The sequence below is a fragment of the Saccostrea cucullata genome, unplaced genomic scaffold (assembly GCF_032062105.1).
Source record: "Saccostrea cucullata isolate Sc308-1 unplaced genomic scaffold, CSIRO_AGI_Scuc_v1 ctg15026, whole genome shotgun sequence".
NCBI lineage: Eukaryota > Metazoa > Mollusca > Bivalvia > Ostreida > Ostreidae > Saccostrea > Saccostrea cuccullata.
The window spans coordinates 1-14604 of NW_026918860.1; the positions used below are offsets into that span (position 1 = coordinate 1).

General features: G+C 31.9%; 1 protein-coding gene across 1 annotated transcript; it reads left to right on the forward strand.

The window, feature by feature from the left end:
- Positions 1–4792: 4792 nt before the first annotated feature.
- Positions 4793–5972, forward strand: LOC134272634 (uncharacterized; the record flags this gene model as incomplete). The annotated part of the gene is made up of 3 exons (XM_062754847.1): positions 4793–4807; positions 4849–5537; positions 5650–5972. Coding segments are annotated over exons 1-3 (1027 nt in total), but the record flags the coding sequence as incomplete, so codon positions are not given.
- Positions 5973–14604: the final 8632 nt, after the last annotated feature.

The following is a 14604-nucleotide window of genomic DNA, read 5'->3' on the forward strand; positions in this document are numbered from 1 at the left end:
AAAGATAGGACATTCCTGTAAATTACACAATTTAAATTAATCATATTTCATGATATCTGAGATTTAAAACAAAAATTGATTTATTTCCGACTCGGATAAAAATATCAGACACAGTTTAAAGTCAATTTAACTACGGAAACATCGGAATATTTAAGTTTAAAATTGGTGAAAATTTTAATTTGAACGTAGATATCAAATATCAACTTAATCTACACATAATCTCGTATTTTTATTTTTTAGCTCAGATACGCCATGATATTCTAAATTAAATTTAGATGAAACAAGAGAGGAGAAAATGTATAGATTGACAGGAAATTGAACTCAGGACTTCAATATAACTAATCAGGTGCTCTACCAATATTCAGGTTGATATCCAGACTCAAACCATTACAAGTACACTGTACTTATATGCGTTAAATTTCTGATTATAAACCTATTACAATAAATCTGAGGGAAATTCTTCATCCCTATCTCATTTACATAATCAGGTCTGGTACAATCACTAGATTTAGCTACGTAGCTTGATTTACCTACATAGCTTTATTTACCTACCTGAGGTAGCTTTATTTAGCTACCAACTCAATTTATTTCTATAAAAAAGCATTTTTCTCAGGGTGTGCGGAAAATATCCTTTTGATGCAGTGATCATTTTCAACTTTGAACTCATTTGAAAACAATTAACTCAGGAAAAAATCATTCTTGAAGAAATGTTTTTTTCTGCACTATTGCAATCAAAGTTCTGAAAGTTTTGGGGCTATGTATGACAGTTAGAACAGTTACTCCTTGAATGAAATGACAAAGAAGTCCAGTTCCGGTTAACACGATAATAGGTTAGTAATCATTTAGCATAATGTGAAGTAATCATACTCAGTCATGCCTCACCGCATGCATGAGAGAGAAGACAGTAATCAAACAATGGAATTACATGTTTTGCTCTAAATTGTCCAAACGCAGCAATGTTTAAACTATCTCTGCTTTGGATTGTTTTTATAAGCCTCCCTAGTATAAATATCAATAGTCTCTGAATTGCGATTTTTTGTCTCTTTTAAATTAAAAAATAAAAGTTTGAAAAGTTACATTGAAATAGCTAAATAAAGCTACCTGGTGTAGGTAAATAAAGCTACGTAGGTAATTCTACCTACGTAGCTAAATCTAGTGATTGTACTGGACCTGATAATGTACATATTCTGAGTGTATGTTATTATTTCTGACCAGCATTGGTCGTTCATTGTCATACACTTGCAAATATATATCAAAAAGCTTTTCAGTTTCATAAACAAAATTTCAAAAAGCGTTAACTTATTCCTCATGTTCTTGCATCTTTTTCTCTCCATCTTAAAGTTTACACATAATTTTTTCAAACACTTTGCTTTTAGGATAACAGAAAACATTATGGATATACATTAAGCTTACCTACTTTTTTGTGTCACTGCTGTCAGTAGTGTTAGTCGAATATTATGGGCACTACATTTTGTATCAAACCTCAGCGTACAACTCCAACTGCCTACTTTGAAGTTTTTTTTTGACGCCATTGTGAAACTAATATTTTTCAATCTTGAACCCGATGCAAATTTGACAAAAAAATGAATACAGCACGCCTATGTAAAGTTAAGGTTTGGTTTTATCACTTGATAAAAAAATACTTGGAAAAGATATTTGATTGGGAAAAATCTTTTCATAAAATGCATCTAATTAATGCCGTGTTTTTAGTGAAAACCATCACTGCAGAAACAAAAAATGTTTATCAATGAAGGGGAAGTTGGACTTGGATAGTCTCTGGAAAGTTGTTTTCCCTGTTCATTTGGCCCAAATGTGAAGACTTGATTTCAAGCAAAAGTACATTGCAAATGGCGGGTTCTACAAGGTCTTGTCTTTATACATGTCATGCTTTAATTCAATAACAGCATTTCAGAGACCATTCACGTCCAACTTGCTCTTCAATGATAAACATATATTATTTATGCAAGGATTTATGCATTAGCTAGCACCAAAAATTAAGAAAATACGGCGATCGGGGGTTTAAGTTCTAACTTAGTAGATTATACTCCAATGTCAAGGTTTTCAGAGTACAAGTAAATACATGTAAATAATTATCAGTTGGTACAGACCAATGGTATGTTCTTCTCAAAAGGAATACATATGTTTAATGTGAAAGTATAAACTGTTCTAAAGTTATATATATAGATAAGGTTAGATTGTTGATCAAACTCAAAAGTCAAGATCAAGAGGTACACTGTAAAAAGTTTTGTACTTTGTTTATATACTACTAAGTATTAAAAGTTATAACCAAGTTTTTTTTTTTTAAAGTTTTTCAAATGAAGGTGAAATTCTATTATTAATAATGTCAAAAATACTGATACCCAATCATGTCTATTGAGTTAGAGCGATCTGCACTGTGATCTTAAACGATGTAAACGCAAATTTTCAGTGAATGACACGATTTGAAATCATAGATTAATGATTTCAAAATGGTATAATTAGACCAAAATAGGATATATTTCAAAGTAATGTGAAATCCCAAATTTTTCATGGGGTTTAATTTTCATTGTTTCCGAGATATGAAGAGACCCACGATTTCATGCCCACCACGAAATGTAAAATGTTACATACATATTCGACCATCCTCACAATGTCAAGGGTTTGTGATTTCTTGAACTCCAGAGAAATCACAAACCCTTGACATTGTGAGGATGATATTCGACATGAATGAAGATGAATTCTTCATCCACGAATTCAAATTCCCGCAAACGAAGAGAAATTTTTACTCAATCCATGAAAATTTGACTCCACGAAAATGTGAATTTACAGTAAAATAAAACGCTGTTTTTATATATGTTTAAGTAGTTCATTGATTTCGTTCATTTTTGTTGGGAGGGGGTAAGCTTATGTAAGCTATTCTATGTTCAAAATGAACTAGTTTTTATCACGCTTAAAACATTTTTTTTTTACAATTTTTTTGGTCTTATTTTCAAAAAAGGTGACTTTAATTCATACAACTTAATTTAGTTAAAAATGTAAAGTATTTGTTAATCATCAATTCTATTCATGTCATGTGGACACCAAGAATGTTGTGTCGTCATAAGTGGTAGGACATGTGAGCTCTTGGGAACAGGATAAATTCTCTTGTAATTTCGGACTTCCTTGAAAATCCTTTAGTTTTGTCTCGTATTTGAGAACAGCATACTCCTCACCCTCCTCATCATGAAGAAAATCAAAGGAGTCTGTACGAAGTTGGTACTAGTGAAATTTCAACCCACGAGATACAAAATGGACAAAAAGGTTGAACCACGCATACTGTGCGAGCACTACAGGAGAAAATGAGACAGCTTGAAAGTAGCATGGAATTTTTTAAAGATCATCAGAAGTGATATTAAATTTATGTTGTGTTGGGCGTTATGAACCTGTCTGGGTCATGAATTTCATCATGCCGTCCAGCGGGATCTTAATTTACACCGTTTAAAAGAACAGGGTTTAAATGTTTAAGGTCAACTATTATAAATAATTAATAAAAATATTGGCAATAGAAACTAGAAATACACATCTGAACGTTGTATTAATTTCGATTAATTTGACCATAAAATGGTCATTATGAATGAAATCTATAAAATCTGACATGACAATTTATTGAATTTCAAATTGTCTTCGGAAAGTTATCTCTCTTAGAAGATGGAAATTGCCCCTTAACAGTAGTCATTGATCATCTGGTTCATATAATATAGATTTTCCATAAACATGATAAACAAAAAAAGAATGAATGGCACACAGATTAAGAGATAGACAGGAAAATTCTAAATTTCATTTGCATGGGTTCATTAACCATATAATTAGACGAAATTCCAGTCGCTGATTTTAATCTATTTTATACTTCTCTACAAAGACAGATATATATACCTCAAATATTTAAATCACATGACTTGGTAACAAGTAAACATCTAGAATGAAAATACCAGTAAGAGAAAAACTTGTTCGGGACTAACATGGAGGCCATGTTGCAATGGTATTCTCAGGTTAGACAAGATCATCAGATTTAATTTAGAAACACCTTTCCAATTGTCAATTCTGATCTTAATTCTATCATAATACATTAAATGAAACGCATTAAAGATTCACTTAACACTTAATACTGAATACAAAAACTATTTCAATGTTATAAAGTGTTATCATTTCCCGTCCTTACATTTTTTATCATACATGAGGAAATATACTCGGCAATTTTAAAACTACAAACATATATGTTCCTTTCTATTCTTCGAAATTGACTTTGTCATACAATTACCCATGCCTCCATTTATTTTATACAAGGTCATCTGATTTTTTACCAAAACCCCAGTGATGGACCCTTTGGACAGAGCTCAAGTACTCCTCCTCTGTGACCTGTATTAAAGAGCAGCATAACAGAGTCATTGTGAACTTTGTCAGATTAACCTATGTAAGACCTGTGTAGGGGAGCATCTTTTTGATTCATCCATAAGTCACAAAGTTGTACCATACAAACACAGAAAATGTAATCCTAAAGTGAACTACCCAAAATGTAAAAACCACACACAGAAACATTGTGAACTTTATTCTGAGAAATGTGACATTCCTGTTTGTTCTACCTGCCTGTCCTTTGAAAAACACCATAAGTTTAAATTAACAGATATCTTTCAGAATCCCAAATTCATTGAAGGAATTTTAAACAAGTATCTGAAAAAACTACATAAAAATCATATTTCCTACTTTAAAAAAATTGCACTTAATATCAAGGCTGAAAAGGCTGACGTGGAAAAACTTTGTGAGAAACTCACAACAGATGTTACCAAACAAGGTGAAGTATGGCATAGCCAAATAGACATCGTTGTTAAAAAGAGAAAATCTGATATTGCTGAGATAAAAACTAAGGTCCTGAATGCTCTCGATGAGAAGGAAAGTGAAATAAATCAAACCATATCTGAGCTAGAAGAGAACATTACTAACCTTAAGGAAATACTGGACTACGATGACGTATCCCTGCTATCCACATACATATCCAGGAATGCTGAAATTAGACGTTTACCTCCTAAAGTCAATGTCTCTTTACCAAGTTTCTCTCCTCATCAGAACAACACAGAACATCTCCATCAAATGTTTGGTTCTCTATCAGCATTATCCGTTACAACAGAGGAACATGGTTACACAATGAAGACACACAAAGCTGTATCCTTTACTCCAGTCAAACCACTGCTTGATAAACCAGAGGTCATCACCACCATACACACTGAGTTTGGACTACTAAACAGTGTTACATGTCTCAGTGATGAAGAAATCTGGACATGTGGTAATAACAAAATCATGAAACTCTACAACCTCCAGGGCAAACTACTGAAGTCAATCCAAACCAAGTCAGGGGACAGTCCATGGAACATAGCAGTGACAAGGAGTGGAGATCTAATTTACACTGACCCTGTTACAAGAACTGTTAACATAGTGAAGAATGACCAGATACAGGAAGTGATCACACTCCAGGGGTGGACATCGCACTGTGTCTGTTGTGTTTCCTCTGGTGACCTGGATATCATGTATAGTGATGATAAACGATCAAAAGTTGTCCGTTACTCTGGCTCCAAAGAGAAACAAACTATTTAATTCGATAGTGAAGGCAAACCTCTTTTTTTTATCTCGTTACGAAAGTAAATACATCAGTGAGAACAGGAACTTGGATATCTGTGTGGCTGACAATGGAACCAAAGCAGTAGTGGTGGTTAATCAGGAAGGAAAACTTCGATTTAGATACACTGGTCATCCCTCTACTACCAAGAAATCATTTCATCCACGCGGCATCACAACAGACAGACAGAGTCAGATCCTGACAGTAGATCGTAACTACAACTGTATCCACATCCTAGATCAGGACGGACAGTTCCTCTGTTACATTGATAACTGTGATCTAAATTATCCAAGTAGTATATGTGTGGACACCAGAGACAACCTCTTTGTGGCTGAGTTATACAGTGGTAAAATAAAGAAAATCGTATATATGTAAAAAGTTTTTTTTAAATACAATAACAACACGTTTTTTATTGGAATTTATTCCTTAGCCAATCTCACAAGATATTGCTTGATTTAACTTTACGTATAGTTACATGTATTGTGCGAATGATTATATGGTAACTATTTAAGAAATTGTAATAATTTTTGGTATTACCATTCTACTCAAAATTAAAATTACTGCTGAATATTGGAATAAACTTCCATATCTCATTGTGAATATTTACACATGTATATATAATCATATATTTCCGAACATGAAAAAAAATTATTTTGTTTTGATCTACATGTATGCACTGCACTCTGAAATATTACGATTATTTTGTTTTCTTGTGTTGCCTCAATCTCTCACGAGAAGGCTTAAACGAGCGGAGCGAAAAAACGCCCTCTGGTGAGAGATTGGTGTTGCCTGTGGAGCACAGCGGCACTTAGGGATCACTTTACCCGGCGTCTGTTCGTCCATTTGTCACACCTTTTCTTTCAAGAACTGTAAGAGATATTGACTTGAAATTTTGGACAATTATTGCTTGGTACGACATCATTTGTAAATTTTAATGATTACTGACCTCATGACCCTTGACCTTGTCTTTTGTCCTATTTTACTTAAAAGTTAAAAGAGCCAATGTACAGCAAATCTTTGACATTTAAGGGGTAATTCTATGCTATTTAGAATGTGCACTAATTGTTATACGATATCATGGCAAATGCCAGCGTTGCAATTCACTTCACCTTTTAACCTACTTCACAAAGAATATTGCAGGTTATTTAATTCAAATTAAGACTTTGAATTTTGGTGTTGATAATTAACATTTATACATGCTTATGAGCTCTTTTGAAATACTGTTCTTTGAAATGGTATGATATCCAGTAACCATAAAAACTGATATTTTGTAAACCTAGGGGTTTTGAACGGATATTTTATTCGAACATTGAACTAGGACTAAATTCATATCATAATCAATTTAGTTATTAATAGTGGATTTAGTAGTGACAGTAAAAAAGAATAAAAGTTTATTAAACCAGAATGAACATTATTAGTGTACTACATACGAGGGTCACTCAAAAATACGTAGACAATGTTCCTCATCATTACATATGTTTTACAAAGTTATATATCAGCACATTTTTATATGTAGAAACATAGATGTGTAAAGTTTTATTACATTTATTTTAATGGAATTCATGTTGTTAAAAGCAACATTCATGTATTGTTACGGTTTAAACATTGTAACGTCAAAAAACAACGCCGTGAACGTTTCTTATACTCTTTGTGTCTTTTCATTTTACACACGGTTTGTATCGTTTTTCTCATTCATTAAAACGTATCTATAACACTTAACCCCTAGTATGCTTACAATAATTCGAGCACCTTAAATAAGATTATCATGTTTTCAAATTCTTTACCGTGTAACTCTGCTTCACAAGTTCTGCATCAGTGAAGCCCAAATCATGACGTCGACGTTGCACTAACTCTTTTGACAAGATTTTGAACTATAATGGGTTTCTCTGCAGACCGCTCATCGTCCAATTGAAGTCTTCACCACTCAAAAATTGTCTGGTCCATTATAAAAAAATATTTTATTATATATAATTTTCCAGATGGAATATATGGTTTAATCAGTCTTTTCGGAGTTTTTTTAGAAGTTTCCGAATGAAGAAAATAATATTAGTGCTACTCGTTGCTACGTGACGTCTTACGACGTCATGATTTTTTGATTTTTTTGATCAAGATTATCTGTCTATAGAAATTGATATCTTTTAAACAAAGAAATGTATTACATTATACAATTATTGCTGTTTTTTTCGGTAAATAACTTGATCCGAAGGGTCGTATCACGTCGAGCTGACAGTCGCGGATCATCAGATCAAACGATACGCGAAGTGTCTCGTTTGATCTGATGATCCGCGCCTGTCAACGAGACGTGATACGGCTCTTCGGATCAAGTTACTGTTATAATGATAAATTTATTATATACCCCCTTATAACTAGCTAAATATAGCAGAATAAAACTTTAGAGATCAATTGTATAATATTTATCCATAAAACAAAGCATAATAACAAGGAAATTCTTAACGCGCAAGAAACGTCATGTTTTTGCGTACTGCCTCATAAGTTTCAGAGAGTGGTGATATGGATTCAGAAAATATACAGTGTGGTGATCCAGAAAATCGGATCAAAATCTGTAAAATTAACAGTAACAAAACAAGGAAATTGATGGGTATATGATAAAATGATTTAGCCATCTAAGGAGTACAATATTCACCGAGCTTGAAGGGCGAGGTGATCATTGTACTTCAAAGATGGCTAAATCATTGTATTGACCTAAAAAACAGCAATAATTGTTTTATTATATGATTCACTGATAAATTGATACAGCTCATTACTTGTTTGCATTTACTTTATATTCGCTTATGTTTTGTTCACACGAAAAAAAGTCATGGTCGTTTAAAAACCTTTCCAAAACAATTTGTATTCACTTCGGAATTTCCCGATATATTTTTAGATCAATGTAGAGGAAATAAATCCTTGTATTCACCTGGAACGTCACGTGCAGGTCAATACAACGTAGTATTTTTCTAACATAGTTGGATCTCAGCCAATCAGAGAGATGGAAATTATTCAATCATATAAAAATAGCTTATAGCTTCTGAATTTATAAATCAATACTGAATTTAAATATTAAATTCTATTTCGTTTATGGACAATTTTAAAAAGGTATGCCTATAGATATGAAAAAGAGTAAAATTAGTAAATAACTAATTTTGTACCCTGCTCTGTGACCCCATTTTTACTGTCTTAAATCTTTGATAATTTTGATAAGAATCTAAATATTTTTCCAATTGTTTTGCTCATAATATATGAATCCGTTGTTAAAATATATGTACCAAATTTAGTTTAGATATGTGGTTTAAAAAAATGTAATGCTAATTGTAATAATCTACGAGCAAATTAAAAAAATTGCAGGGTCATCATGTTATAGCCAAAATGGTAATGTATACTAGTGTAAACAGAACCTTTCAAAGGACATACACGTATTCATAAAGTTACTGAAAATTTAAGGGAAATAATATTATACTTGTCTTTCAATGAGAAACCAGATGTATTAGTATTTTCATGACTCTTTATGACAAATATTCCATGAAATGCATTTTAATCTTATGTATTAACTACAAAGGAAGGCAAAAAAAAAATTTAGAGCAGGATGCATCAACTTCTGTATACTGGCGTATCTAGGAGTATGTCAGCGGAACTTACCACTTCAACAAAAGCACTGAAAAACAGAAGACGAAGGGAACTAATCTGAGACTCCGCCCGAGATTAACACCAGCTTCAGAAGTGAAACACACTCCTGATGTGTCAGGAAAATCAAGATCAGTGGGAAAAAAGAATTCAGAACATGTCAAATTTGCTAATCTATATCTTTAAAAATTTAATTTTGGTCAATATATTTAATTGCGTAATAAAACTTAAAGAGAACTCCCATATTTTTTATTTTTTCTTATCATATATTTGCATATTTGTACAAAGAACGATTACTCTTCTCATTTGGGTGATAAAACATTCAGGAAAAGGAAATTTCTTGAATTAGTTTGTCTATTTAAAGAACGATTTCAGCTCTTAAGAATAAATAGAAAAAACTTTTAAAAATCATAGAAAAGCAACCTGTAGTTAAAATCATTATCAAAGCATTCTCTTTTTCATCATAAGGCTAAATTATTGATTTTTGTCAGAGGATTTCAATAAAGTTGGTCGATGACGTCTAGACTGCATCAAAAGAAAATTAAGAAATTGTGACGACGGTGCAGCTTGTATCCAGATAACTGTTTTTAAGAGGCAAATACTTTATAAATTGTTTGTGATTTATTGGAGAAAAGGTGCAATATGATCAGGTATGTTTATTTTGTAGCCATGTGTTTTTCTATACTGAAGACAACAAGCCACAACCTTATGCACGCCAGGATTTCCTCTGATATTCTTGACAACATCTAAGAATGCAAATATAAGTAATAAACAACGATTATTTAGTGAACATGGCATTATGAATAGCATAAGCTCTGCTGGCAATTTTTCCATGATGCGCTGGCACGCATCATAGAATATGCCGGTGTAAAGACGAATAATGACCCCCATCGAATAATGACCGGGGGTCATTTTTCGACAGGGTAACATGAACCCCGGTCATTATTCGACGTAGAAAAATGTCCCTTTTTGCCGGAGATAAAGTGTCACTTCCCGAAAAATTTTCAGAACCCACGTGAAGAAAAATGACCTTCGTAGAAAAAATGACCCCCTGTAGATTAAAGCTAAAACTTCTAGGGGGCAAAAAAAATTGGATAAAGAAGCATTTTGGCCAAAATGTTCACCTGAGCTTATTGGGAATAAACTGATGATATGTTGATCTCATAACATTATATAATTAAATTATAGCTATATTTTAAGGTAAATGCAAGGATTCAGAATCTAAAGGAGTAAAAGATTTATCAAGCCCTGAGGGGTTAGGTAAACATTGTTTTCTGATTGTGGAAATCATCGAACTGACAGAAAAAATCAGCAGTATTATATATTATTATATCCTCCGCTTGAAAAGCGGGAGGGTATATAGTGATTGGGATGTCCGTCCGTCTGTTACGCTTTGAGGTATCCATCTCTTATCCGCAAATCCTCATATATAAAAAGATGTGTTTGTGAAACAGCTAGGCCCCTGTATGACAACATAGCAAAGATTAAACTTTTTTTTAAATGCAATTTAAATACATTGTTACCCAAAGTAGGGTCTTCTCAATAAATACAACTGCAAAATAGGAAACCCTAGCACCACTTGTTCAAAAGTAATGGCTAAGGATAAGTTTTTGAAAGGTAGGTCAAACTCAAAGGTCAAAGTTAGTGATTTCTTAAGAAAATGTATAAATGTAACAAGGATTGCATATGTGAAGTATGAATACCCTAGCCCTTACCGTTCAAAAGTTATGGCCAAGGTAAAAAAAATCATAAGTACGGAAAACTAGTATCTACCGTTTGAAAGTTATGGCCAAAATAAAAATTTGGCATTTTTGTGTAAAATGGGATAAACTCCAAGGTCAAGGTCAAAATGTCAAATTTGGTGGTACCCAAAGTAAGGTCATGTTACAAGGAATATACATATTAAATATGAAAGACATAGCTCCAATAAATGAAAATTTATGGTAAAGGTTAAGGTTTTTGCAGACAAACAAACCGCCAGATAGACAGACGGACATACAGACGAACACGATAAAACTATATACCCCCGAATATTCGACTACGGGGACAGAAAAAGAAAAAGTCTTCAATTAACTTTTCATATTAATATACATTTTAAAGAAGATGCTACAACAACAAGGAAAATGTTTGTTCTGATTTTCATATTAAATTCTCTGAAAAAATACTTAGAACTGAGTAAAAGGGTGGAGTAAAACAAGAATTAAGGTAGAACCTATGTCGGAAAAGTCTTTGTCACAAAGATTCTCAAACTTTTCAAAATGATAAATTAGTAGGCCTACTTGCTTATCAATCAGTTAAGATATCATGATATATTTCCTTGTTTTTTAATCTAGAACAGGCATTGAAACTTCGTAGGGTATTTACATACTGCGACTTCACATCTTCAAATATTTTTAGGGGTACTTGTCATTAAGGGAATATGAAAAATCACAAAAATACTTCTTCAAACATCGTCGTTTATAAAAATATTTAACTGAATAATATTAAACAATATCTTATCAAGAATAATTTCTTTTTTATTCAATTTATATAAAAGATAAGTCCACCATTAAAAAAATAGTCAAATGAATTATTTTTAGTCAATTATTCACCCTATATTTGTAAATATTTTTAGACGTCTATGTCACAATGTTTTCAATCTTCAATATGATGAAGAACATAGCCAAATGATTACAAAAAATGATTAAAATATATACCTTTCCCCTACTAACTAATGAAAGTACGGCTATTTACCGATACTCATCTTCTTGACCTTTTTGCACTTACACGGGATTTAATAATTAAATGACTGTTTGGGGTTACTTTCAGATTAAATATTTATCAGAAATTGTACTTTTTCTTTAAAAAGATCATAACTCATAGAAAAATTGTAATCAACGACCAAAAATATGAATAGGTAACAAATAATTGTTAAAAGGAAAGCACATCATTTCATTATAGATATCACAAAAAAGTACACACGATCAAACGATCTACAACACGTGCATCTTTGACTTAGACACATTTCATCAAGGTATTACGCTATATACATGTAGCTGGCAACTAAAGATTTCTTACGATTTATGCATTCCTTCAAAATGGTTACCTACCATTCAAATTATTACAAAAGTTGTATGTACATTGTAATTTCATTACACTAGAACTTCAGGTCTATATCTAGTAAATAAAAGGTGCCTAAATATTTTCTCTTATTCCGGAAATATATTGCCATTAAGCATTATAAACCAAAAAATGTATGAATTGAATTAAGATTATGTTGGCATGATTGATGGGTTTAACACAATTACAAGTTATGATGTCATACGAAGTAGGTTCTACGTTAAAAGAAATGTAATGAATACTTTGTGCTAAATCAAAAGTTTATGTCTATATATATATATATATATTTTTTGCATTAGAAAGACTGTGTATTTTACACTAGCCCATATTTTACAGAGCATATTGTTAGGTCTTATACTTACCCCACCCCCTTTCTTATTTAGGAGGAAGTCGATATTAAACAAAAGCAAAAAACATCCTACCTTTATTTTTCTATAAGAAAGGAATTAAAAATAAGCTAAAAATAATCTACTATTCTACTTATTTTTAATTGTTACTTTGCCACAATACTTTACAGTACAGTATACCTCCACCAACATTTAAAGGATGCTTTAATCAGGGCGAAGTAAATTATGATATGATAGTACTTGTGTGAAGGCTTAAGTTCATATATTTCATCTAGAGCCTCTTTCAGAATTATTGAAAGGTATAGAGTTTTATTTATATTTCTTCATTAAGGTCTTCCGTTTCCAACGGAAGACCTTCTATGATTCTGATGATTAAGATTATTAAGGTCTTCCGTTTCCAACGGAAGACCTTCTACTGATTCTGATGATTAAGATTATTCTTATTATTCTTTTTTTTTCTTCCTAGACGCCAACTTTGAGGCCTCATATCTCACTCATTTCTCAATGGATTTTGCTCAAATTTTCAGACATTATAGACGATAACAAACTCTATCAGAATGTTGTCTAAAATTTCAAAAAGTCATTTCCGGTTTTGAGTTATTTCCCTTTAAACGAAAATTTATAGGCTTTCATTTCCAGACAAAGGCTCAGAGACCACAAAAGCTGGGGCAGAAATTTTACTGCTTTTAGATAACAGAAGGATTGAAGTTGTGCACATCGGTTTTTGTTTTTCGATTTCTGTATTCAAAATGGCGCTATACAGGGTTAAAAATTAACGCCTAAAAGAGCCAAAATTAACACATATTTTCCTTTTTATCTTGAAAACTAAAAATATTTTTTTAAAGACATTAGAATAAAAGTTGTGCATTTTAGAGCTTTATTTAATATCTTTTAAAAGGGGCTGGCCCCAAAAAAGGGGATGGGCCCTTGAAAATTTTTGTTGATAACTCAAAAAAGGTAAATATTTCGGAATGACTGTCGATTATGAAGGTTTGCTTTAACATCTTATTATCTCATGAAATTGTTTTGTTCGAGTCTTGTTTTAAATGAGCTAGATACATGACCCATATATGTACAGGTAATTCTTTTCACTCAGCACGTAAACGCGAGCTCCCCAAGCGTGTAAACCAAAACAAACTTACTATAAATGATAAAATGAATTTATTTAATATTTTTTAGAATAAGGTTTTTGAAGTGTTTTGTGTTTTTCCCCAAATTATCATGATTATTCACTGACAATTTTCCCTTTTTTTCATTTTTTTAAATCGTATAAATCAATCCTAAAAATAAAAAGCATCTTTTTTTTTATATTAAAAACAAACAATATAATGAAAAAAAACATCTGGCTTCTTTCCGCCTTTTTATTCCCTTTTTTTTTCATTTTAAAAACGCCCCCCTTTAAAACGGGGCGTGGTCCCCGGGAAACAATGGGGGTTAAAGCGCCCCCCCATCATATACACAAAAAAACCCCAGAATGGATAAATTTAATTAATATGTTGAATCTTTCAAATTATTTCACAGTATCTTTGACTGATTATGTCGCTAGTGCATTTCATTCAATAATTTATTTGCTGAAATTTAAAGGGAAAACGAGACGTTCCTTAATAATAGATAAATTTTTCTAAGAATTAGTCATTGAAATATTGCTACTAAAACATGTTTACACACAAAAAATTGAGGTACCTTACCAGGTATTTCTCAAGATCCGGGGTACCTTTTTTATAATCCTTTTGGGAAGAAAAAAAATTTCCAATTTTAAATGTTTAAGTGTTTGGATTTTTTAAAAACGTTTTAGAAAATGGTTTAGAAATCAGAATGTAATTAAAATTTTGAATATTTTTCACACATTACGAAAATATACAAAACAATTTTTAAAACTTGTCTGACCTTAAATGAAAGTTGCATATAATT